Below are 25,369 nucleotides of genomic sequence, written 5' to 3' on the forward strand. Positions count from 1 at the left end.
ACCCAAAGCTCACTTTCCTTTCTTAACTCATCTGGGGTGGCTCTTGGATCCATCTGTCCTGTTTAGGTTATGATGGCCGACAAACAGCTCCAAGTTCACGGGTCGCCAGACTCGCCGGGTGACGCTGGCTCCAATGGTGGTCTGTGAGCACTTGCCCAGGTCAATTGATATTTGTGGTGGCCCTTCTCTGTTTTTACTTGGAAAAATTTAGTCCGTATGTGCCTCAGTGATTTTTAAAATCAAAGGAAATGCTCTGTGCAGAAAAATACATATCTAATCTAGGGGGTATATGTAATAGCAGTAGATAAATAATAATGTTTAGATTCAGGCAGTATACTACAATCTGCCTTCTGGAGAGGGGTCTATGCTTGCTAAGTTCTTTGTACGGTGCCTTCAGGGAGGCTGTGTGGTGCCGACGGCGAGGTCTTCATAATGGCATCAAGTCACCCTTGCCATATGGATCATACAGCTAACCTACAGGAGTACATTTTGATGCTTCAAGTCTGAACCTATGTAACTTGTGAACTAATGCCTCCCTGAGTGTGTGTGTGTGCACGCGCGCTATGTTAAATCAAACTTCTTCAGACTACTGTGAAGTAATGCCACTTGTCATATTGACCAAATTTCATTGCTTGATGGCCATTTAGAGAGGCCATTTAGAGTTGTCAAAAATCTGGGACTGTGAAGTCTATTTACACTGTCAAAAATCTCGGACTGTTTTCAGAGTTGCTACAACAATGGAATTTTCAGTTTGACAAAACAGTTTAAACTGAAAATCTGGGACTTCACATTTGCTACAACAGAGTTGTCAAAATTTCAGTTTACACTGTTAGTTTGACAAAAACTGTCCAAACTGAAAATTCAGTTATAATGGTGTAGGCATTGTTAATCTTTGGGAATAATTGTAGATGTTGTGAAGTGATTTAGATGTCTGCTTTGCTGTGCATACTGGCATCAAATAATTCCAACTTAATTCAGTAGAAAATTGGTAACTCATGTAGGTTAGCATCAAATTATTGCCAGTAATACATTTATTGGCAATCAGTACATGCTCAGTGACTGAATTAAGTTGTAATCCTTTTGCTGAATTGGCCCCTGTATTACTGTAGTAAGCTGCTCTGGAACGTTGTAATCTTTTTGCTGTATGGCAGATTTCTATTGGCTTGATCAAACTTTGGCTGCAATACGGTAGTAGGTAGAGAAGTAGGTTTTTGCCCTGAAGTTATATTATTTATTTACAAGTCTCTCATGAAAGAGTATCACTCTATATGGATTTTTTGTGTTTGTGGTTTTTTATACTTGAAATGCTTCGGTGGTTATATATAGATATACCCGGCAGCCGCATTTCCTATCTAGTGGTGGAGAGGAGAGGTGCGGCGTCAGCTGTTTTTAAGGCATGGGTCGGCCCATGCAGCTGCACACGTGTGATCCTGGAGGTGGCGCGTGTCCGTGACAGTCCGCCTACGTGTCGAGAAGCGGCCACGATACTGCGGATGAGGGGACACGCATGAGAGAAGCTGCTAGTTCGTCCTGGACGAGGACAGTAGAGTCGTGTACGCACGATGCATGGCACGTGGAGCGGTGACACGAGACGCAGCACAACGATGGAGCATGTAACTGCAGTGCTCTCCAGGGACCAGCATGTCACGCATCACACGCACCGTGCAAAGTGTAGGTTTCCTATCAGGCTATCACCAAAATACGCCACTTTCTCCATAAATCAATGTCATCTGAGGTGCTGTTTAATACTAGTGGATCACAACGGCAGCAGATGAATACAACCCCTTACACGTTCAACTTCTAGAATGAGGTTTCAACACTATGAAGGAAAAACAATAGGTAGAAAACTCTATCCACGAAACCAAACTGATGCAGAACTTCCTCTGCCATGCCCAACAGCCAGGTAGAAAGCTCTTCCAACTGTGGCCCAAGCGGTGAAGGTTATGGAACTGCAAGAACAAGAGCCCTAAACAAGTTAAGACATGGCGACAAGGGCACCACTAAAACGTCTTATATTAGTTTACAGAGGGAGTAATTTGCAGGCAATGGAGTGGATGGCAGAGGTTTAACTTACAGTTACTTGGAAATTGTTTTAAAAAATGCAGCAAACTAAAGATGGTTTGAAAGAAAGCTCACCTTAAGCTTGTTGCTGCTTCTTGTCAAGAATTTTCTTCCAGCGCTTCTGATCGAGCATCATTGTCATGTCTTGCCAGCTGAGATGAGCAACAAATCATATGATTAAACTCAGACAGTTATAAAGGATTTGGAAATAGTAGGTCCAGGAATATAAAGAAAATCCCCTTCAACCCACTAGCTTTGTTGCCAATCCAACCAAATCAATAACCAAACCGCGTACCCAATTGAATGGACAGAACGTGCGTTATAGTAAACCTTTTTCTAAGACATAATAATTTTAAAGGCAGATTTTATGAAGACCACAAAAATATAGTGGAGATCTCACAAGCATAGTGACTTGTCTAGAAATAAAAGGTTTATTTGTCAATTTTGACAATCAATTGGTAGCTCAACTAGCAAAACATCAGATATGTATTGTGGAAATTTTGACAAAATGCCGCATCTTAGATCGGCCTCTGCCCTCCCCCTATAAATAACAACTTGAATGTACAACTCAAGTGTGCAAATCACACATGCCTATCCCAGAATTCCAGGTGCGGACAAGCTTTTGCTAGTCAATAACACAAATGGGTGCCATCCTTCGTGTTTTCTTGGATTGAGACTTTGAATACTCAGCAGTTCAATCCCGTCAGTCAAGAATAACCTCACTACTACTTAACATAATGAAATAGTTCTGCATAATAGTCCTTTTTCCAAGAGCAGCAAATAGTTTATAAAGAAGGTTGATGTCAAAACATCAAAATAGAAGTGGCTTGCTGGAATGGAGGTGCTTGACAGTGTTGAAGACAAAGACAAGTGTATGGGCACATGGTGTAGCACAAGGAGTCTTGCTATAGGATTAGAGAGCATCCAGTCCTATTCGATGAAACAATGGATAAGATCACACTAGGAAGCAAGGTCAAGACGGTGTTCTTGAGCCTCAGCAAGTTCAACAGCATCACAGAGAGCTCATCCAGAAGTGCAACAAGCTGTAGGGGAGGTAGATCAGCTCTCCCAGGCGGAATGGAACTGGGTGCTGACAACTTGAGGACTATGTGCCAAACGCACTTGAGCTCCGTGGATCAGGGTCAGGATAGCGGTCGATAATTAAGGTTGCCAAGTATCACAGGTAGTGGAGCTGGAGATCATGCACCTTGAGAAGGTAGGCTTCATGAACACAGAAGGTTACTCAAACTATAGTGCATGCCCCTATGCAATGGGCAGGTGGCTAGCCAGAGGATACAACAAACATACTTTGTCCACAAGCATGAACTTTTAGAACATCACCAAGATAGATTAACTAATAACCACAACTAGTATCTTCTCTGCAGGGTAAAATAATTTTCTTCATGGTATGTAAGTATTTAACCTGTATGTGCATACCATCTTTACCATTGTTACAAATACAGATGCACTAGCGAGTATAAGGATGAGCTAATAATATTGTTTATGTTTCTCAGGATAACACAAGTTTTGAAGAGAGGTGCATTAGATACAGCAACTATACTTGCATTAAATGGAAAGGATAAAAATCACTTGATATTGATAGTGGTTTTGTTTAACTCGGCTGCTGAATTAAAGTTCATAGCAGCTTCATAAATAAATTTGGCAGCAGATCTTCCTAATTTCTCCATCCAGTGTACAGATAACGAGACACATTCTGTAAATTAAGTCTTGGAGGCCTATAAATCTATAGCTGTCAGCGGTATCTTACATATTTATGAGCACGATGTTGCTCGCTCAACTTCAGCTTTCCTGGATAAATTTATTTCAGCGCACACTGAAACTAGGGCGCTCTATATAGTCCTTCTATCAAAAAATCAAGTTCAAAAGCCCAAGAGGCCAAGACTGCACTACAACTATCAGACAATAAACTATGCACCCTTAACCTCATAAAAGGATGGATATAAGGAACTAGGACAAGATTATTCAAAAAAAGATTTCTCTATGTCAATTCTTGTGCCATTACTTTACACTAGTACAAAATTAGGTCCCATACTATCTGCAGTTTAAACCAGTCATATCCTATTAACATGCATACACATAAATTTCACAAAACTTTGTGTGGTAGTCTGTGATATAAAAATTAACTATCAAACATCACTAAAAATGCAAGAGAAAGCATGTGGACAATCGAAGCCAAATCCGAGATTTTGTTTGATCAGCACGAAGTACATAGTTGACAACCTAGCAAAACAATAAGCAATGCTAAGTTAAAAAGCATATCATGGTGGCATGCCACATGTGACCCTTGCATAGGCACACAATCTTGTCTGAAGCATATACCCAATTCTTCCCAAAATCTGAGTTGGATTCATACACCCTTGTTGAGTATAACATTTTAGTTGTCCAATTTGTTTACCATATAAGACACTCCAGTCCATGCCGTATTATAACACCTGTTTCCAAGTAATCCAAGTCTAAACACTGCCAGAAGGGCAGGTATTTATAGAAGACAAAGATAGCAAGAACTAGTTGGGGAATGGCTAGGCTCAGCATAAAGAAGCTAAGGTTAAGGGATGCCAATTTACTAAACCAGGGAGAAACGTTTGACCGAGGAAAAGACCTCCTAGTCCCAAGCAAAGCACATCCAATGGAGATATGGTATCTGTTGATACAACCAGGACGACCGCAAATAGGGCGTGCGCTGACGACCAGGTCGACTAATACTTTCACAATTCAGATAATCTTTCAAGGCACATATTGGTCGATTATAAAGGCACCTTCAAGAACATATATATCATCTATCCAATCTGGAGGCCGCCAGCACAGTAGGTTACATCAACGGAGCATTAACACTGTTCAAACAGCAATCTTAAAAACAGAATTCCCATAACCTGGTACTTCTAAATCCAGTAAGATGGGTAGGTAATTCACTGCAGCTCTAGATATATAGATAGATGATGCCAATCAATCTCAATCAAGAAGACAAAAATTCATATAAACCTAAGCGTGAAGGGCGGTTGGTGATAGGTAGTACTAGATAGAAAGGCATGCCTGTGGGGGAGGGACTTGAGGTTGGAGGCGAGGCCGGTGACGTGGTGGTGGACGCAGGCGGCGGCGCCGAGGGCGAAGGCGCCGGTCCAGGTGGAGATGAGCCGCTGCGGGTCGGAATGCGGCACCGCGGGGTCGCCCCTGTACGCCCGCGCCCAGTAATCGTCGAACTCGCCCATCCTTCTTCCCGACCTTCTCGAAAGTTCTCCGCCCCTTTCGTCGGCGAGGAGGCTGCTCGGGAGGAAGAAGGGATTGATGGGGTTTGGGCGTGACGAGATTGAGCGCAGGGTGAGCAAGAGAATATCGTGAACCCGGTCTACGAGATATGTGCCGTCTTGTGCTTTGCGATTTGTGCTACGGGTTGCATCGGTGCTCCTTTACTGCTCGTTTGGCAGACACGTGTTGAAATTTAGGAATTTATCTTTTGAATTCAATTACCGCCAGTCCTCGGAATAGTAAAAAATCCTGATAAATTCAACTCATTTTACGGAAATCAGGATAGCCCAAAAAAGTGAAAAGGCCTAGATTGATAAACCCACGCCATCTACTTAAGGAAAAACTACCATTTGTTACAAGCATTCTATTTGGAGGCCTAATAATTGATTTTGTTATAATAGGAGTTGTTGCGGACACCCGCCGCCGACAACAATTTCTTCCTTCGCCACTCCTCTTTACTCTCCCAAATCGAATTTATCACGTCGACATCATGCACTGATGATAACTTGTCAATGTGCAACGGTCAAGCTGGAGGAGCCTCCACCTAGACGAGGTGGAGGTGGACAAATCTTCTTATTCTACTTTGCTCCACAAGCCCGACAATTTCATTGGGAGGCAACGACTCCTGACACTATAGTGCTCACACCCAAACTCTGAGATGACAAACATGCAATGAAGTCGACATCGACCTACATTTTCTTTTTGGCTTATCTTGATGTCGATTTTGTGTTGCATGAATACGTGGATGGTACGAGTGCACCCTCACTGAGGCTCTCGATAGGATACTAAAGGAGTGGTGCTTAAACCACATGCTACGCCATGACGATCGGCGCATGGCCATGTTGTCCCCAAGCCCAAATGAGAGTAGATAATCATGTTCATGGATTTTCTGAAGTGTGGCCTTAGATTGCTACCTCCAAAGTTCTTTTGGGATGCGCTCGAACTCTTAAACATCGAGTTGGGTTGTGTTATGTGAAAGTAAGGGCATGCCCAATTGAGATTTCTTCCTTATCCAAGGAAAGCTCATAGCCTTTAAAGCCATTTGAAATTTTATGAACCATTCCTTGTTTAATTAAGTTCAAGTGTTTGATATTATACCCCCGAACCAAAACTCTCATTTCATAGGGGTGTTCAAAGAAGGGAAGGGATCCCTTCTTTTTTTATTGCAGTTTTGTCCTTTTGCTCATCGTCTCTGCTCATGTAATATGAGGCGTACTTGGGAGTGAGGCCCTACCTTTCTACCTTCTGCCTGGTTGTGTCGACAACAACTCCCCCTCAAAAGAAGGATGTGTCGGTCTCATACTCCGGCAAGGGGTAAGTGGGAAATACAACCATGCCAGTGTGAGCGAACTGGGTGTTGTTTAACCTAACCATTTGGATTTAAGTCCTAGACTTGAAGGCACATCTCGATTTGTGAAAATGGTCATGAAAATCAAGCTCAAAACATATGAATGCATCAACAATCCTTTGAGAGAATTTGGTTTATTCAACCCAGGGAAAAAGAGACTTTTCACAAGCTAGTTGTGTTATTTTACAGAATGAGCTAGTTGTGTATTTTCTTACAGGCTGATCTACTTGTTTTTACGATAAAGGGTTTCCCCCGCTTTATATTATAAAGCAAACACACGATACATCCAGCTCGCTGGGGCCGCAGCACAGAAAAGCCCAAAAGAAAAACAAGAAGAAAGAAAAGAAATAAATGCCGACACCGACAGATCAATGAAGAAAGGAAGACCGGCAACCGCTGCACCCTCTGAAGAAGTACCACCACGCTCCCAGCATCTCGAAGCGCGGCGCACCAACAACACCTTCAAGAAGGAATGCGACGATGCCGCCGTTGTTGCCTGAACAAGTTTTAGGGTTTCCCAGGTACGCGAGGGATAGTGGGGAAGGGATATACCCGTTGCCCCTCAGGAAGGTACGACGGCGCCCGCAGGCGTCATCGCATCGGTGCCGACATGGATTTCTCCCGATCCACAACCACCACCACCACTCCAGACACTTCTAAGTGCACCACCCACGCAGCAACCCACCAGCATGTGCCACCACGGTTACCGGACCACCCTCGCTGTCTTTCTGGAGCTGCCAACACGAGGCCTGGAGAGGGAAAGGAGACAACGGCCACGAGAGCGGCCACTACTCGACCGGTGGGAGGGAACAACCTCCATCGCAAGAGCGAAGCCGACCGGACGCGGCGACAAGGACTTGCCGGGCCCTATGGCCCGGTCAGGCCCACGTGGGCCTAGACAGTCCCTGTCACCACGCTGCAACACGCCGAACAACGAAGTAATCGCGCCCGTATACCGCCGCCGCCTCGCCACTGCCACCAGGAAGCGACGCCGTCGAGCGCCGTGCCACCGGCCCGACCCAACCCAGACCAAGATCTGGGCTCGGTGGGCGCTGCCAGCCAACAGCGCCACCGTGCCGCCCCGCGACCAACGGCCGTGCCGCCGCGTCGAGGGCCATCGTGGCATGCAGCATCGCCGCCACCTTGCCACACCGCCGCCGGCCGAAGGGCACCGCCACCGGCCACCACCGCCCGAGCAGGAGGGTTAGTGCGCGGGGAAGGACAGGCCCGCCGCCGCCAGCAGCACCACACGAGCAAGGCCCGGCGGCGACCGTCGGCGGTGGCGGGGGGAGGGAGGAGCGAGGGGAGCGCGGAAGGGAGTCGGGTCGAGGCCCCCGGTTGCCCCGCTCGGGGAGGCGACGCAGGGATCACATGGGAGGGATGGGGGGAGGGAGGGGTGGAGGTGGGGGGGAGCGGGGGAGGGCCAGCGGCTGCGCGGGGAAACCCTAGGGGAGCCGCTCGCTCCGCTCGCACCGCTCGAGTACGAGAGTCGGATTGGTCTGTCGATCTACTTGTTTTTTTATAGGCAAAGCTGAGTAATGGTAGAGCTATGGGTAGTTTTTTTTGCGGGATTCATCATACAGACTGACTTGAGCAAATGTGTTGATTTAGAATTAGCATGTGGGTACCACGCAGGTAAATTTCGGGGGAGGGGGTGTGTGTGTGTGGGGGGGGGGGGGGGGTTGAAGGGTTTGTGTGTGGTGCATAAGGTTCCTAACCCTAGCCGCTGCCAAAGCTTTCCTACACGCCGTTGCCTTGGTCCCACTCATCTTCCCTGTCCGGGAGCCTCGACGACAGCAAGAGGAGTGCGGAACCATCCTTCTTCTTTTGTTATTTCTTATTAGGTTTTTTGGTTCTCACATGACATCGACGAGGTAGTCGCGGTGAGGGTGTGTTCGAATAAGGTATATCTGGTCTCTCCAACTCTCGCAATGTTTGATTTGGCGTCTTGGAGGACTTGTGAGTTTTTGTGTTCTGAGATCTATTGACTCTCTTCAGATCTAGGGAGTTGGTGCGTCTTTCAAGTTGATCTATTGACTAACTATTGGTGTGGCGGATATAACATCTCCTTCTGTGTTGTTCTGCGACATGTTTTGGCTTCTCCAACCGCATGAACTAGTGATGATGGACTGTGAGCATGTTGGGTGATACTCCAACCAATGCTGCTTCAGCGATTTCTAGATCTCGTCTCAAAGGGCGAGTGACTACTGCGATCTTCAAAGCCTAGTAAGCCGAGGGCCTTTGCAAGTGTCTTTTCTTTATTGTTAATTCAGTGTAATTTTCAATCGAAGGAACAAGAAGGCCCGTATGATTTGAATATATTTTCTTACTGGTCGTCCTGCCTCAAGTTGGATTCAGTCTTCGTTCGTTCATGTTCGTGTATCTACAGGTTGGATTCTTTCGATTTGCACTTCTCTTCACCGGCGACGATTATTGTTCTGGTGCTGGTTCTTGGGGCCTTAGCACGACGATTTTCTGACTGTCTACTACAACAAAATTTACCCGGATTTAATGACGGCGGCGTGTCTTCGGCTTACTCTATTGCTTGTAGTCGTCGCTAGGCGAACTACAGATATCGATGTAATTTCTATTGCTTTCTTATGTTCTTCATACTGCCATGGTGTTTGTGTAAGTTTGTCACGTGAAAAGAAAAACGAATGACGAGAATAGCAGTATTGGATGTGAAAGACGATTAAAGGCATTTTCGGTGCAATTGCATGAAACACCTGCTAGTTGAGTAAACTTTTTTTTTGAAAAGGAGGATACATCCCTGCCTCTATATCTGGATGATGCATGCAATCACAAAAATTTTATTGGAGGATACTTTCACTTCCCTAACCTCTGCACCAACTATGGATGTATGCGGCCTTCTAAGTATGAGTACTAGGATTTTTAATCTCGATTACGCACCGAGTCTAGTCCTTAATAAATGTGTGAGTATCAGGAAAGTCTGGTCCTCGAGAATAAATAGGAACCTAAATTCGCCTCCATGAGCATTTAAACCTAGGTGTTTAGTTTGTACATCCACTCATCCAACTAGTTGAGTTAGACTCACTCAAAAAAATGAGAGAGATTTTCACTTCCCGGCCTCTGCACCAATTAAGAATGCATATGGTCATTTTAATATGAGTACCAAGATAAACATGGTCCTTAGAATTTTTTAAATGAGTATCAAGATATTTTTTCATGTATGGTTTTACTTCCACCACACACCAAGCTTGAGGCTAAACTTCATAAAATTCTGAATGTATTCTGCTGCATGACCAACTTCCACTTGGCACTAGCACACTTCGAAATGGAAATTTCCTCTTACATGTTACCAAAACATATAAACCTTGGCGCACATAGTACACGCAAGAATCGTCATTGATTAACATCCAAATCATCGTTCTAAACAAGGCCGGTGCGGATAAAGAACCTGCTGAAAACCCACACACCGCAGTACTGCAAGGATAACCAACGGCTTAAGTCGCCCTCAATACCCTGGCTATATGTCAACTCAACTAATCATGGCCGTTTTTGTTGGACTTCAGTCTTCAAGATCGATCACATCAAATCATGATGAACACACAGACAAAAAAACTTTTGCCAAAGGCACATGACGTGTTTTTTTCTTCTTTATTTCTCCTTTTTCTCACGATGTTACAAAACTCCACAGCCAGCTGAATATATATACTCCACCAACAACGGCCGACCCTTCAACCTAAACCGACTTGGACTCAGCCAAGATGATCTAGGACTGCTAATACTACAAGGACTAGTACACGTCTAAACTAATACTCACCGGACTACTACTAGTACGACTCCTAGCTACCAGAACTCACACATAAACTCTCTGACTAGTATTTCCTAATCTAATTACACGGCAAGCTGCCGGACAAGTAATCCTATTACAACTCTAACTCAAGATTACTTCTAACAATCTTCCCCTAATCTTGATATGTCATCTCCTTGCGCTTCCTCTCGTCTTGACTCTTGCAGCTTCGCGACTTGTCGATCCAAACTTCAACGTACAATCTGGACTACCAGCCCACATGGTCGCATCTACACGTGCAACATGCAAGACTGGACGCATCATCAGTCTTCACGTCGTTCAACTTAACTGATCACTGTCCCACTACACGTCAAGCTTGATCTTCAACCGTCATATCCGTACACTGAGTATGACTCGTCTGGAAACATGCAACGCACCTCCTTGCCCTGTCATGTTGTGCCACCGCCATTGCTTGGCCGCTGCCTTGCACTCGGTCCGCACCATACTCCTTGTACTTGCTTGCAATAGATGCACTCTCCACTGCTTGCACACCTCCTCGCTTTACGATGGCTTCGCCTACCATCGTCCGCCTTCGGCATCACACCGAATCCACACTGGCCGCAACCAGGACGCTCCACGAGGACATGGACATGACTCACGGAACACCGTGCACACTGCATCCACTCCAACGAATCATCACCAAGACGAGCACTTGGACACGACGACGACTCACAGACGCAACGACAACTGACCGTGCAAACTCGCACGACTCCTTGACTCATCCGACTCCCCCGGACGATGATCTTGATGAGCTCCAGCACCACACACTGGCACCACCTCTCCCATCAACGATCTCTTTCCACCGTCTTCCCGACGACAGTCTGCCGTCTCCTTCCATGTCGCTCCATAGAACGACGGTTGCTTGATCCTCTGCGTCGCTGCATCACCCAGCAACTTCATCGCCCGCCCTTCCTCGTCGCCGCACCACCCAGCAACTATATCGCCCGCCCCGAGGCGCTAGTCGGGTCGCTACCCCGGGGCAAGCACTCGACTCCTGAACCTTGCTCTGATATCAATTGTTGGACTTCAGCCCTCAGGATCGATCACATCAAATCACGATGAACACGCAGACGAAAAAACTTTTGCCAAAGGCACCTGTCGTGCCTTGTTCTTTTTTCTTTATTTCTCCTTTTTCTCACGATGTTACAAAACTCCACAGCCGGCTGAATATATATACTCCACCAGCAGCGGCCGACCCTTCAACCTAAACGGACTCGGACTCAGCCAAGATGACCTAGGACTGCTAATACTACAAGGACTAGTACACGTCTAAACTAATACTCCTAGCCGGACTACTACTAGTACGACTCCTAGCTACCAGAACTCACACATAAACTCTCCGACTAGTATTTCCTAATCTAATTACACGGCAACCTGCCGGACAAGTAATCCTATTACAACTCTAACTCAAGATTACTTCTAACAGCTTTGACGAATCAAATCATCGGCGCAAAGAAGCAGCGACGAGCCGACGACCCTCCTCGCATTGTTGTCTGAGCGGAAATTAACAAGAACATAAGGATGAATCCAAACCTTGTTGCAATCCTGCAAGCCTTGTTGCACTGTTCTTACCCGAAACAAACACAGGGATGAATCCAAAGCTCCTTGTTGCAATGCAAACGAAGCTGCCATGTTTCTCCTACCTGCTACGACGCCTATATAAACCATGCATGCCGACTGTGGCATTTCTCATCTTAGAGACGACCATCTCATCATTCTCATCAGAGATGAAGAGCCTCTCATTGTACTTCTTGCTCCTCGTTTCTGTGGCGGCACTGCCACTGCACGCCAGTGCCTCGCAGGAGGCGCGGCTGAGAGAGTTCACCTCGTCCAGAAGAGGCAGTGTTAGCAGCACCGACACGTTTAGGGTGCGTAACATAGCGGACAGGGTTGCCGGCAGCCTGAGCGCAGGGAGCTCTGTCTCCGACCAGAGCTCCATGAAGGCCGCCGACAAGATCACGGCGCTGCCCGGGCAGCCGGAGGGCGTCGACTTCGACCAGTACGGCGGGTACGTGACCGTCGACGAGGAGAACGGCCGCGCGCTCTTCTACTACCTCGTCGAATCGCCCTCCGGTGCTTCCGAGAAGCCGCTCGTCCTGTGTCTCAACGGAGGTTAGAGCATGGCATTAATTGGCAACTGCATAGCTGTAAGGTGCACGTTAATTTATAGATACTGTTGGTTGATCACGCTAGATATATGTACGCATCCACAGGGCCAGGATGCTCTTCCCTCGGCTTTGGAGCGATGCAGGAGCTCGGCCCCTTCCGCGTAGCCGAAGACAACAAAACGCTCAGCAGAAACATCAACGCCTGGAACAACGGTAAGTACCCATGGCAACTCTAATCCCTCCCCACTTGGACCTGCTTAATTACAGACCTGAACTTATTTTGCTTGTGAAAAATAATGGCAGTGGCTAACGTGATCTTCCTCGAGTCGCCCGCTGGCGTCGGGTTCTCCTACTCGAACACGTCTTCGGACTATGACCTAAGCGGAGACGAGAGAACCGCCGACGACGCGTACGTCTTCCTGGTGAAATGGCTGGAGAGGTTCCCGGAGTACAAGGACCGCGCCTTTTACATCTCTGGCGAGAGCTTCGCCGGCCACTATGTGCCAGAGCTCGCCGCCACCATCCTGCTCCACAACACATACAACAACAGAACCATAGTAAACCTACAAGGCAATGGTACGTGAAATTTACAGTTACACACATTTGGCCCTCCCCAATCAGTTTATGCCACCCTTCTTTCTCTTGATTGAAGGTCGGGAACCCGTATCTGGACGAGAAGAGGAACATCCAGGGGGCCATCGACTTCGTCTGGACCCATGAGGTGATATCCGACGAGGTGTACGCCAATGTCACCAAGAACTGCGACTTCGGAAAGTGGGACGGGAATGTCGCCGGCACGGCGTGCAGTGGCGCCTGGGACGCGTTCGACGGAGGTCAGATCGACTACTACGACATATACGCTCCGGTTTGCATCCACGCGCCCAACGGAGCACGTTACCCCAGCGGCTACGTAAGGCGACAATTCATTTTCAATTACTTTTCCGGGCATGACATGATGACAATGTTCTGAATGGCTAGCTAAAACGACATGCATGCATGCAGCTGCCTGGGTATGATCCGTGCAGTGTTTACCCTACCTGGGCGTATCTCAATGATCCGGCGGTGCAGAGCGCTTTCCACGCTAGAACGACGAAGTGGTCATCCTGCAAGTGAGATCCTTCAACTTGCAGCTAATATGTACACTTGCCATTTTCACCCAACACGTACGGAACTCATGTGATTTTGCGCATGCAGAAACCTGCACTGGAAAGATGCGCCAATGTCCATGCTGCCAACCGTGAAATGGCTGATCGAAAGCAAGCTTCCGGTTTGGATTTTCAGGTAACAGATCACGACCGCTGTAAAAGTACATTTTACCTTTTGCGTTATTCATCTATATACCTTTCAAAATTCACCACCCAATGAACTTCCCTACATTCTACAGTGGTGATTTTGATTCCGTGTGCTCGCTACCGGCGACGAGGTACTCCATCCAAGACCTTGGCCTCCCTGTGACCACTCCATGGCGTCCATGGACAGCAAAGGAGGAGGTAAATCCCATAATAAAAAACACTACTCATCTGAATGCATGGCTGGTCACCCTGAAACTCATGGCTTCGCTGGTTACACTCGCAGGTGGGAGGCTATGTCCAGCAATACGCCGGGGGATTCACGTTCCTATCTGTGAGAGGAGCTGGCCATCTGGTTCCATCCTTCCAGCCAGAGAGGGCATTGGTGATGTTGAGCTCCTTCCTGAATGGGATGCTCCCACCTTACACACAAGAGCAGTGAGTCATATGCCAAGACAATTGCTAGTTTGCTACGGCATGAAAATGGAGTCGCCACTTGCTATGAGCTAATTAATATTTTCCTGTGAGAGATTTATTTGCTTAATTTTGGTATAATACTATGTACTTGTATCTGGTTAGAGTTGAAAAAGGTCCATGTCCCTTTTGAGTGGACACATGGATTTCTTTTTGGATGATTTATGATGTACTTTGCGAGTGCAACCCCGGTCGCCCCCCTCTCCCCCCTCCCCCTCCCGTTCCCGCCCCTGCGCCGCCTCCTCGGGAGGTGGCCGGGGCGGCGCGCCCCTCCCCTTCCCTCGGCCCCCACCCCCATGAGATCTCCCCCGCCGCCGCCGGCGGGTGCCCCGGCGGCGGCGGGCCCTTCTGTACCCGCGCATTCGTCTCCTTCCCGTGGCTGGTGACGGCGGCGGTGATGCTCGGCTGGGCGGCGGCCCGGCGACCCGGCGGCGGTAGGCGCGGTGGCGGTGCTGCCCTTGGCAGCAGGGCCGCGTGGTGGCGTGCGGTGGCCGGCGGCACGTCCCCGACCCAGATCTGGGCCCTCCCGGCCCCATCTGGGTCCTAGCGGGCCGGTCCCCGGCGTGGCTTCGTCGTCGTCTGCGTGGTGAGGAGGAGGAGCAGCTCGGACGGGGGGCGGCGATGCCGACGGCGTGCCTGCTACAGCGTGATGGCAAGAGCTTTACAGGCATGGAGTTCCCGGCTGGGCCTATGGGCCCACAGGCCTGGTATGCTCCTGCTATTGTGTCCGGTCGGCTACCGTTGTTGACGGTGAAGGTTGTGCCCTCCCACGTGCCGACGGTGCTGCGGCCCCTAGTCCCAGCTCCTATCCCTTGTTGTGCAGACCTCACTTCGTGGTGCCGTGGTGAGACGGCGTGGAGGCTTCTTGACCATGGTGGCGCAAGATGGTGATCGGTTTGGTGGCAGGCTCTGGAGCACCCGAGGTGAAGGTTGGGATCAGGGGAAACCCCTGTCGGCCTGTCCGACACCGACGCGGCGACGCCGGTGGGTGCCGTCGGACCTTCCTGGAGGGCGTCGGGGGCGACCCTTCCTCTTGCCTCGTCGTGTACCGGGGAAAACCCTTGGCAGCAGTGTCATCATCGTCGTAGTCCTTCTTGGAGGTGCTGATTGGTACCGGTGTTTCGGAGCCTTGGAGCTTGGTGGGAGATCTTCGGTGGGCGCAATGGTCGTGAAGCTTCTTCGTTTCCGTCGATCCGCCGTTGTCGGCATTCTTTTCTCTTGTTGTTTCTTTTTTGTTTCTTTTGGGTGTGATTGTGATGCTTCCGCCCCAGCATCTATCCTTGAATATATCGGTTGGTTGCTTTGAAATACAAAGCGGGGAACCCTTTTTCGGAGTGGTTACAATTGCACTTTTCGTATTTCTAATAGACAAAAACTGGTGTACCTTGTAAATTTATGACTTTGTGAAGAGCCCGCAGAGGTTTTATTCTATAAGGAGAAATAAATCTCTACTAATTACAATAAACAAAAGTGTAAGATCAGAAGACGGCTTATGTAGTCTCCGTCTTGGATGGACATACCCTCATATTATTGTACTCTCTATGTCCCAAATTACTTGTCCATATATCCGTATCTAGACAAATCTAAAACAAATAATTTAGGATGGCGATAATAGTATTTTTTTTTCTTGGATTGATATGTGGGCAATACAACAAAAAGACTAACACCACCGAGGAACTGTTTATATGTGGTACCTCACCAGTTAGGGGCCTCGTTTATGTACGCCTATTCATGGACCCTTTGTTTTTTCTTACTTCTGGATTGCGGATTGTGTATTCCTCAACTATTGGTTGCTAGCTTCATTGTGCCCCAGTTAAGAAGCTGCATGTTTATTTTTGTATCCATGGAGACCTCCTATTTGACGTGCTTTTGCGTCAAATAGGCTTGCGACGCACACTTGGAGCCCGACTCGCTACACAGGTGCTGTAACAGCGTTCACTCATCACTGGTAAGGAAAGCAACTAGTTGACGAACGCTTCTTCGGGAGCCTCATAACGATCATTTGCGTGGGCTGACTTGCGCGCTCTTAACCGCTGCCACGTGTCGCGTTCTGCGCACTCTCTCCGGAGTTTTCTTTTCGCACACATTTTCGACTTTTTAGATGGGGTTTTCCGGTTTTTTCTAATTTTTCGATTTTTCAACGGTCTTTCTTAGCTTTTCGACAAAAAAAATTGTGCAGATAAAACGCGTTTTCTTTTCTTTTTTGCTTCTTTAAGAGGCGCGGTATTGCTTCCATGAGAGGCATGGTTTTGCTTCCGCGAGAGGCAACGCGATTTCACTTCTTTTTTCTTCCGTGAGAGGCACGGTTTTGCTTCCGTGAGAGCTTGCCTCTCGAAAACAAAAGAAAAAACGCGTTTTCTCCTCTCCTTTTCTCTTTCACGAAAGGCACGATTTTGCTTTCGCGAGAGGCACAGTTTTGCTTCCGTGCAAGGCACGGCCGTGCCTCTCGGAAAAGAAAAAATACGCACTTTCTCCTTTCTTCCCTTTCGTGGGAGAAATATTTTTTGTTCCGCGAGAGACACGACCGCGCCTCTCAAAAACGAAAAAATGTGTTTACATTTTTTTCTTCAGTGAGCGTGCCTCTCGAAAATGGCTTACGGAAAGGGGGAAAAACATGCTTCCGGTTCGGTTTTATCGTCCGGTTTTTCCCATAAAAATAAAACCGTGAAAACCTATCCACATGGGATTTAATTTTGAAGATCTCAACGTAAAGAATTGAACGGTGAAAGATTTGGATGCACGGTTTAAGAGATAATACATTTTGAATAAACATATCTACGAAAAAAGGGAAAAAACTACCAGATTGCGACAAGTGGTGCGTTGCGCCACTTTTCATAACAGGGAGGTGTGAGTGATCTTTGGAAGGAGTACTCTTCAATTAGTGATTTTGACTGGTAAGAGGTGCTACCAATGAACAGTGGCGGAGCTTGGGCCACATCTTAGAAGGGGCAAATGGGCTTGGCGGGCGCGGGGCGCGGGAGGAACCAGGGAGCAACTAGTTGATGAGTGCTTCTTCGGGAGCCTCACGACGATCAGCGTCACTTGGCGCACTCTCAGCCGCCCGCCACGTGTCGTGCTGTGGGCGCTCCCTCCGAATTTTCATTTTCGCACGCATTTTTTGCTTTTTAAATGGTTTTTTCGGGTTTTTTTTACGTTTGGGTCTTCCTTAGCTTTTGGATCGAAAAAATGTGTTTTTTTCTTCTGCCAGAGTCACGGTTTTGCTTCCGCGAGAGGCACGGTTTTGCTTTTGCGAGAGTCACGGCCGTGCCTCTTGAAAAAGGACAAAAACGCGTTTTCTGCTTTTTTTTCTTCCGCGAGAGGCATGGTTTTGCTTCTGCGAGAGGCACGGCCGTGCCTCTCGAAAACGGGAAAAACACGTTTCCTTTTCTTTTCCTTCCGCGAGAGGCACGGTTTTACTTTCGCGAGAGGCACGGTTGTGCTTTTGCGAGAGGTACGACCATGCTCCTCGGACACAAAAAAAATGTGTTTTCGCTTTTTTTTACTTCTGCGAGGGTATGGTTTTGGTTCCGTGAGAGGCACAGTTGAGATTTCGTGAGAGGCACAGTTGAGATTTCGCGAGAGGCAGGGCGTACTCTTTCGGAAAGGGAAAAAACCCATGTTCCCAGTTTGATTTTTTCGTCCAGTTTTTTTCGTGATTTTTTTTTTCGTCAAAACGTATCAACATGGGATCTAGTTTTGAAGATCTCGACGTGAGAAATCCAACGGTGAAAATGTTTTGAATAAACGGATCAAAAAAAAAGAAAAAACTCCCTGGTTGCGACAAGTGAAGCATATATAGCGCGCCACTTGTCGCAACCTGGGAAAGGTAGGAGTAATCTTTGCAATGAGTACTTCTCAATTAGTTTTTTTAAGACAAAGTACTTCTCAATTAGTGATTTCGGAGGAACTAACATCAGGTTTATTCTAGATTTATGCCATTCTATGGTCCATTTATGGTTGATAATAGGAACAAATCTCCCGGGCTGGAGGTGATGGCCCAGGTTGTGTACGTGACTAATCTGCAGCACAAAAAGTAAACAATTAACTGTAGTGGCAAATCAGAATATTTTTAAAATGGAATGGTGAACAATTTTTTAAAGCAAATATTAAAAAAGATATTTCGTTTTCAAACATGAATAATTTTTTTTAAAAATATTTTTAAATTTTTTTTAGTTTTTAAAAATCTTGAACATTTTTAAAAATTGTGAAAAGTATTGTAGATTCCAAACATATTTTGAAATTTTGAAAACAATTTAACAATGCAAAATTTGGAATTTTCAAACAGTTTTGAATAACGATTACCATTTATTTAAAATACAAAAAATCTTAAATTTTGAACATTTTTGAAAAACTAACACTTTTTAAGATTTTTTGAAAAAACAAAAAATAGAGGAAACACGAAAAACCAAATTGACAAAAAAGGGTAAAAAATGGTTCAAGAAGGTTCCTAAAATCGGCCAGGAACCTTCTAGAAGGTTCCCAAAATCACATACTTTTATCCCGTCCTCAAGTAGGAGCACAATATACTTTGTCGGCTTTGCTAACAAATATGACTTCCGTCTGGGTTATTGGGCCCTGTCGTCTTTTTCTTAAATTTTGATCACTTATTTGACTAACAAAATATAAAGTATATGTTAAAAAAGTATGTTGTTGGATTTTTATTCAAAGAGGTTTTAATGATATAATTTTTGTGGCATATAACTTACAGTTTTTAGGTTTATTTTTTGTGGGGAAAAACTTTCAACCTATTCATTAATCATCATGACAGTACAAAAGAACACAAGAAGCAATAAAAATTACATCCATGTTCATAGACGACCTAGCGACGACTACAAACACTGGAGCGAGCCGAAGGCATGCCGCCGTCATCGCCCCTCCATCACTGAAGAGAAGCAAACCTTGTTGTAGTAGATAGTCAGGAAGTCATCGTGCTCAGGCCTCAAAGAACCAGCACATCAGAACAACAATCATCGTCGATGAAGATACGCATAAATTGAAAGAATCCAACCTGTAGACACACAAACATAGATGAACGACGACCAGACCAAACAGATCCACCGAAGAAAAACACCGACCGAATCTCACGAGATCCGTCGGAGACACACAGTGACATGCTCTCCGACGATAGTAGATGCACCGCTGGGATGGGCTAGGCGGGGAGAAACTTATTCCATTTTCGAAGAGTCACCGCTGCCTCGTCTTCCTGAACAGGACACAAACCCTAAATAAACTTTAAAAAGGCCTACATACGAAGCAGGAGCCCTCCCACCGGCAAGGCCGTTATCCACCGCGTCTCCATGACCCTTAGCCCACAAGAGGCAGATCAAGGGTGGCGCCGACGGGGGGCAGGGAACCCTAACATAGGACCCACTTGTGGAAGGGGCAAGAGAACGTGCGTCTTTACTTAATCTAAGACTTAGTTGTTTTTTTGTGAAAAAATGATCTTAGTTTTATTAAATCTATGGTTAAACTTTAACCCAAAATAAGAGGGGTCTAATAAACCTGAATGGAGGGAGTAGGACCAATGCAAGTAGTATCTTACAACGGCCAATGTTTAGTGCTTTCTCATTGTTATTATTGACCTCTGTTGTATCTCGATTGCATTTTGGCCACATAGTCTATCAACTTCAATAAATATGTGAGGAAAAACTCAAGGGTACTATACTGTACGTTGTATTGTGAACTTACCATTATCCATTAAATGTGTATATGCTGACCATTGGTTTGTTTTCAATGCAAATATGTCATTTTGTTTTTGTTCTTTTTTTTGTGAGGTCATTTTGTCTTTGTTAGGTTCATGCTAAGTGCCCCCGCAAAAAGAAAAAAAGAAGAAGAGAAAAACAGACTCATAGAAAGTGTTTATTTTAAACGAGGCAAAAGACTTGTCATTTCATTGATTAAGGAAGAAGGTTTTAGACAGGAGCCGCAAGCGGCAAACTAAAGAGAAACTACTCTCGCGGCATTACAATACCCAAGTGCTTGGCACCCGCCAAAACCCAGAGCGACACCTCATGCTTGATCTTGTTAATGATGACCACCGAAGGGACCGCCACGTTGCGGAAGACTCTAGCGTTTCTCTCGGACCAAATCTCCCATGAGATGAGCATCATCAATGAGGCAAGGGCTTTGGGGGAGCCAAGACGAATCTGAAGGTTACCGTTCCACCATCCTTTGACCGAAGCGCTCGCCGACCATGAAGTAGTAGAGATGTGGTGCATTCCAAGCCACGGTAGGATGTCGTTCCAAATGCGCAATGTGAAGCGGCATTGGAAGAGTAGGTGAGCAGCGGACTCATGTGCATGCTTACAAAGAGGGCACAATCCATAGTTGGGCCAGCCACAATGGATCAAGCGGTCTCATGTCCAGATCCTATTTTAAAGAACTAGTCAAGCAAAAAAATTGCACCACGGGGGAGCCCACACCCTCCACACGGTCTGCACAAGATCAAAGGATGTCAGACCTTCAAATTTAGCCTTGTATGCCGAGGAAGCAGAATATATCCCATCCTTAGTGAACTTCCAAATAATCGAATCTTCCACCTCTTCCACTAGGGCCACCGATGATAATCTTTCCCAAAGGTCAGAAAACTGCTTGATATGTGCGAGGGACAGACCGTTGGTGCCATCAATATAAGTGATCCAAAGATTGTTGGTCATGGCTTGCTGGAATGAGGAGTTCTTCTTGCAAGAGAGGGCAAAGAGGTCCGGCACGATGTCACAGGGGCGTAAGCCGTTGAGCCACAACGAGTTTCAAAATTGTGCAGTTCGTCCATTTCCAACAGTGACCATAGTGGCAGCGCAAAGAAGTGGCGATCATCCTCCGTGCACGGCGTTCCCATGCCAATCCATGGCTTGCTCTTGTCAGTTCATTCGAACCATAGCCATCGGAGCCGCAAAGCCTTAGCAAACTTATCTAGATCAAGCACTCCGAGTCCGCCCTTGTCCTTGGGCTTGCAGATGAGCTCCCAGTTAACCTTAAATTTTCCTCCGGATACCTTATCCGAGCCCGCCCAAAGATATGCACGGCAAATACTATCGATTTTCTTGAGTAACTCCACCAGGATGTCGAGAGGCGTGAGATGATAGATAGCAATAGCGGTAAGGACAGCCTTTACAAGGACCACACGGCCAGCAGAGGCCACATGTCTTCCCTGCCAGGGAGGGAGCTTGCCTGCAATTTTATTCTCAAGATACTGGAAGTGGATTCGCTTGAGGCGCTTGACGGATAAGGGAAGTCCAAGGTAGCGCATCGGGAATGAGGTGCGCACTATCGGAAAAGCATGAAGAACATCGTCAAGGTTGATGTTGTCACATCGGATGGGAGCAACCAAACTTTTGGCACAATTAGTGACAAGGCCAGACACCGCTCCGAAAGAGGCCAGAGTAGCAGCAAGGAATTGGACGTCTTCCTTAATGGGCTTCACAAAGATGGCGGCATCATCGGCGTAGAGCGAGGCCCGGACGGGTGATGATCTACCACAAAGAGGGTGTAGGTGCCCTTGGACCGTGGCCTTGCAAAGGAGGTGGCGGAGCGGATCGATAGCCAGGACAAAGAGAAGAGGGGACAATGGGTCCCCTTGGCGAAGGCCACATCCATGCTTCAGGGGATCACTAATACGTCTCCAACGTATTTATAATTTTTAATTGTTCCATGCTATTATATTATCTGTTTTGGATGTTTAATGGCTTTATTATGCACTTCTATATTATTTTTGGGACTAACCTATTAACCAAAGACCCAGTGCAAATTGCTGTTTTTTGCCTATTTCAGTGTTTCGCAGAAAAAGGAATATCAAACGGAATCCAAACGAAATGAAACCTTCGCGAGGATCGTTTTTGGAACAAACGCAATCCAGGAGACTTGGAGTGGACGTCAAGGAAGCAACGAGGCGTCCATGAGGTAGGAGGGTGCGCCCAGGGGGGTAGGCGCGCCCCCACCCTCGTGGGCCCCTCGTGGCTCCACCGACCTACTTCTTTCGCCTATATATACTCATATACCCTGAAAACATCCAGGAGCACCACGAAACCCTATTTCCACCGCCGCAACCTTCTGTACCCATGAGATCCCATCTTGGGGCCTTTTCCGGCGCTCCGTCAGAGGGGGAATCAATCACGGAGGGCTTCTACATCAACACCATAGCCTCTCCGATGATGTGTGAGTAGTTTACCACAGACCTTCGGGTCCATAGTTATTAGCTAGATGGCTTCTTCTCTCTCTTTGGATCTCAATACAAAGTTCTCCTCGATTCTCTTGGAGATCTATTCGATGTAATTCTTTTTGCGGTGTGTTTGTCGAGAACCGATGAATTGTGGGTTTATGATCAAGACTATCTATGAACAATATTTGATTCTTCTCTGAATTCTTATATGCATGATTTAATATCTTTGCAAGTCTCTTTGAATTATCAGTTTGGTTTGGCCTACTAGATTGATCTTTCTTGCAATGGGAGAAGTGCTTAGCTTTGGGTTCAATCTTGTGGTGTCCTTTCCCAGTGACAGCAGGGGCAGCAAGGCACGTATTCTATTGTTGCCATCAAGAATAAAAAGATGGGGTTTATATCATATTGCTTGAGTTTATCCCTCTACATCATGTCATCTTGCCTAATGCGTTACTCTGTTCTTATGAACTTAATACTCTAGATGCATGCTGGATAGCGGTCGATGTGTGAAGTAATAGTAGTAGATGCAGAATCGTTTCGGTCTACTTGTCACGGATGTGATGCCTATGTTCATGATCATGCCTAGATATTCTCATAACTATGCGCTTTTCTATCAATTGCTCGACAGTAATTTGTTCACCCACTGTAGAATATGCTATCTTGAGAGAAGCCACTAATGAAACCTATGGCCCCCGGGCCTATTCTCCATCATATTATTTTTCTATGAACTAGCTATTTTTATCATTGTTTATTTTACAATCTTTACTTTCCAATCTATACAACAAAAATACAAAAATGTTTATCTTATTATCTTTATCAGATCTCACTTTTGCAAGTGGCCGTGAAGGGATTGACAACCCCTTTATCACGTTGGTTGTAAGGTTCTTGATTGTTGGTGCAGGTACTAGGGACTTGCGTGTAGTATCCTACTGGATTGATACCTTGGTTCTCAAAAACTGAGGGAAATATTTATGCTACTTTGCTACATCACCCTTTCCTTTTCAAGGAAAAACCAATGCATGCTCAAGAGGTAGCAATCACCCAGAACTCCATTGATCAACACCCTCGAAGTGGCGGTAGAGAGCAAAGCTGAAACCCAGTCGCGAAATCTGTCCGGGAAGCCAAGGTGTTTCAGCAGGTCCATGAGGAAGTCCCAACGTACAGAGTCAAACGCCTTTTTGATGTCTAGTTTGAACAAGAGCGTCGGGGAGCGGTTGCGATGAAACTTTCTTGCCAAGTTTCTGACATATATAAAATTGTCATGGATGCTTCTCTTTTTTATGAAGGCACTCTGGGCGTTGGAGACAAGTTCATGCATGTGAGGAGCCAGCCGGTTAGCCATCATCTTGGCAATGATCTTCGCGATGGCGTGGATGAGGCTAATTGGGCGGAAATCCGAAATGCATTCTGCCCCATCTTTCTTTGGGATGAGAGTGATGTTCGCCGAGTTGAGCCAGTTTAAGTTCGTGGAGTGCAGATTGGAGAAGTGGTTGACAGCAAGCAAAATAGCATCCTTTATGATCTCCCAGCACGCCTTGAAGAAGGCCCTAGAGTAGCCATCGGGTCCCGGTGCTTTGTCGCTGGGAAGATCAAAAATCACCTTTTTCACCTCTTCAACCAAGAAGGCAGCCCCTAAATCAGTTAGATCGCAAGCCGGCACCGGGACGGTGTCCCAGTTGATGTCGGTGGTGCGCGGCTGACCGCGTCTCGTGACCTCAGAAAAGTGGCTCTGTATAATGGATTTCTTGTGGTCGTGAGAAGTAACCCACCCGTTGTTGTGCCTGAGACGGTGAATGAAGTTCTTCCTCCGTCTATGGTTTACACGCAGGTGGAAGAACCGAGTGTTGGCATCACCGTCTTTCAAGTTCGAGATTCTTGAGCTTTTTCTTTTCCGCGCACGCTCAAGAACAGCAAAGCCTACCACTTTCTTCTTAAGTCTCTTTCGAAGATCTCACTCGCGGGCACTTAGGGGACGAAGATCTTGAGCCACATCCAAGCGAAGAATAACTTCCAGGGCCATATGAATCTGCACCTTCGAGTGCGCGAACATTGTCCTATTCCATTTCCTTAATTTTTTGCCAGCCTCTTTTAGCTTGTGAAAGAGGTTGAGGTATGGGTCAGCGTGACCAGAATTGGTGTTCCAAGCTCCCTGGACTACCTTTTTAAAGCCGGGCATTTTGATCCAAAAGTTTTCGAAGCGGAAGGGTTTTGACCTCTGCGGGCCTTTGCCATTTGAAAGGAGGAGAGGGCAGTGGTCCGATAAGGATGATGAGAGGGCGTGAAGGATGTGTGTGAGCTCGCAGAGATTAAGCGTATTTTTGAAGCGGACGATACAGCTTCGGTCGATATTTGTTTTATTCTTGTCTTGCGCATGGTAGATTTGATTAAAATCACCGGTGACCAACCACTTTGAACCTGGTGGGGGCTTCTTATTGATCAACTCTTGGAAGAAAGTGTGGCAGCACTAGTATACTCTCACATGAGTGGATGCCACTAGAAGTACTATGTTCATGTGTAGGCTTTGTCAATGATTCTCGCCGTGGGTCTTTTTTGACAATAAATTCACGCAGGTGGTCTATGCAAAAAATTCGCACACAGTAGGTACAGGAGTTGCCGTTGGTAATCTTCCAGACCAGCGTTTAAAACAGGTCAAGTGGATAAAGAGCCGGCTGAAAACACTGGCCCTTTCGCTTTCAGTTCCTTGTCAACTCAACAAATCAAGGCCGTTTTACCGAATCAAAAGCATTGGCAAGGAGTGATCATAAACTTGATGCAGAACAATCAATGCAGAGCACTTTTGTAAAAAATAATATAGCCCAGTTCAAAAGTCGTCGTTGCAAACTGACCTCTTCC

The 25,369-nt window shown here is 46.5% G+C and overlaps 2 protein-coding genes across 2 annotated transcripts; one reads left to right on the forward strand and one right to left on the reverse strand.

The window, feature by feature from the left end:
* Positions 1-1,689: 1,689 nt before the first annotated feature.
* On the reverse strand, positions 1,690-5,421 carry LOC125509565 (uncharacterized). Its single transcript, XM_048674552.2, has 3 exons — positions 5,113-5,421; positions 2,137-2,213; positions 1,690-1,949 (listed from the first exon to the last, which is right to left on the reverse strand). The coding sequence occupies exons 1-2, from the start codon at positions 5,286-5,288 to the stop codon at positions 2,138-2,140; spliced, it is 252 nt and encodes an 83-aa protein (XP_048530509.1). The 5' UTR covers positions 5,289-5,421; the 3' UTR covers positions 1,690-1,949; position 2,137.
* A 6,793-nt stretch (positions 5,422-12,214) lies between these two features.
* Positions 12,215-14,326, forward strand: LOC125556162 (serine carboxypeptidase 1-like). Its single transcript, XM_048718945.1, has 8 exons — positions 12,215-12,599; positions 12,701-12,808; positions 12,899-13,165; positions 13,240-13,505; positions 13,598-13,704; positions 13,790-13,876; positions 13,980-14,085; positions 14,171-14,326. The coding sequence occupies exons 1-8, from the start codon at positions 12,215-12,217 to the stop codon at positions 14,324-14,326; spliced, it is 1,482 nt and encodes a 493-aa protein (XP_048574902.1).
* The last annotated feature ends 11,043 nt before the right edge of the window (positions 14,327-25,369 follow it).

This window comes from Triticum urartu, chromosome 5A, assembly GCF_056163025.1.
Source record: "Triticum urartu cultivar PI428250 chromosome 5A, HENAU_Tu73, whole genome shotgun sequence".
NCBI classification, from domain to species: Eukaryota; Viridiplantae; Streptophyta; class Magnoliopsida; order Poales; family Poaceae; genus Triticum; species Triticum urartu.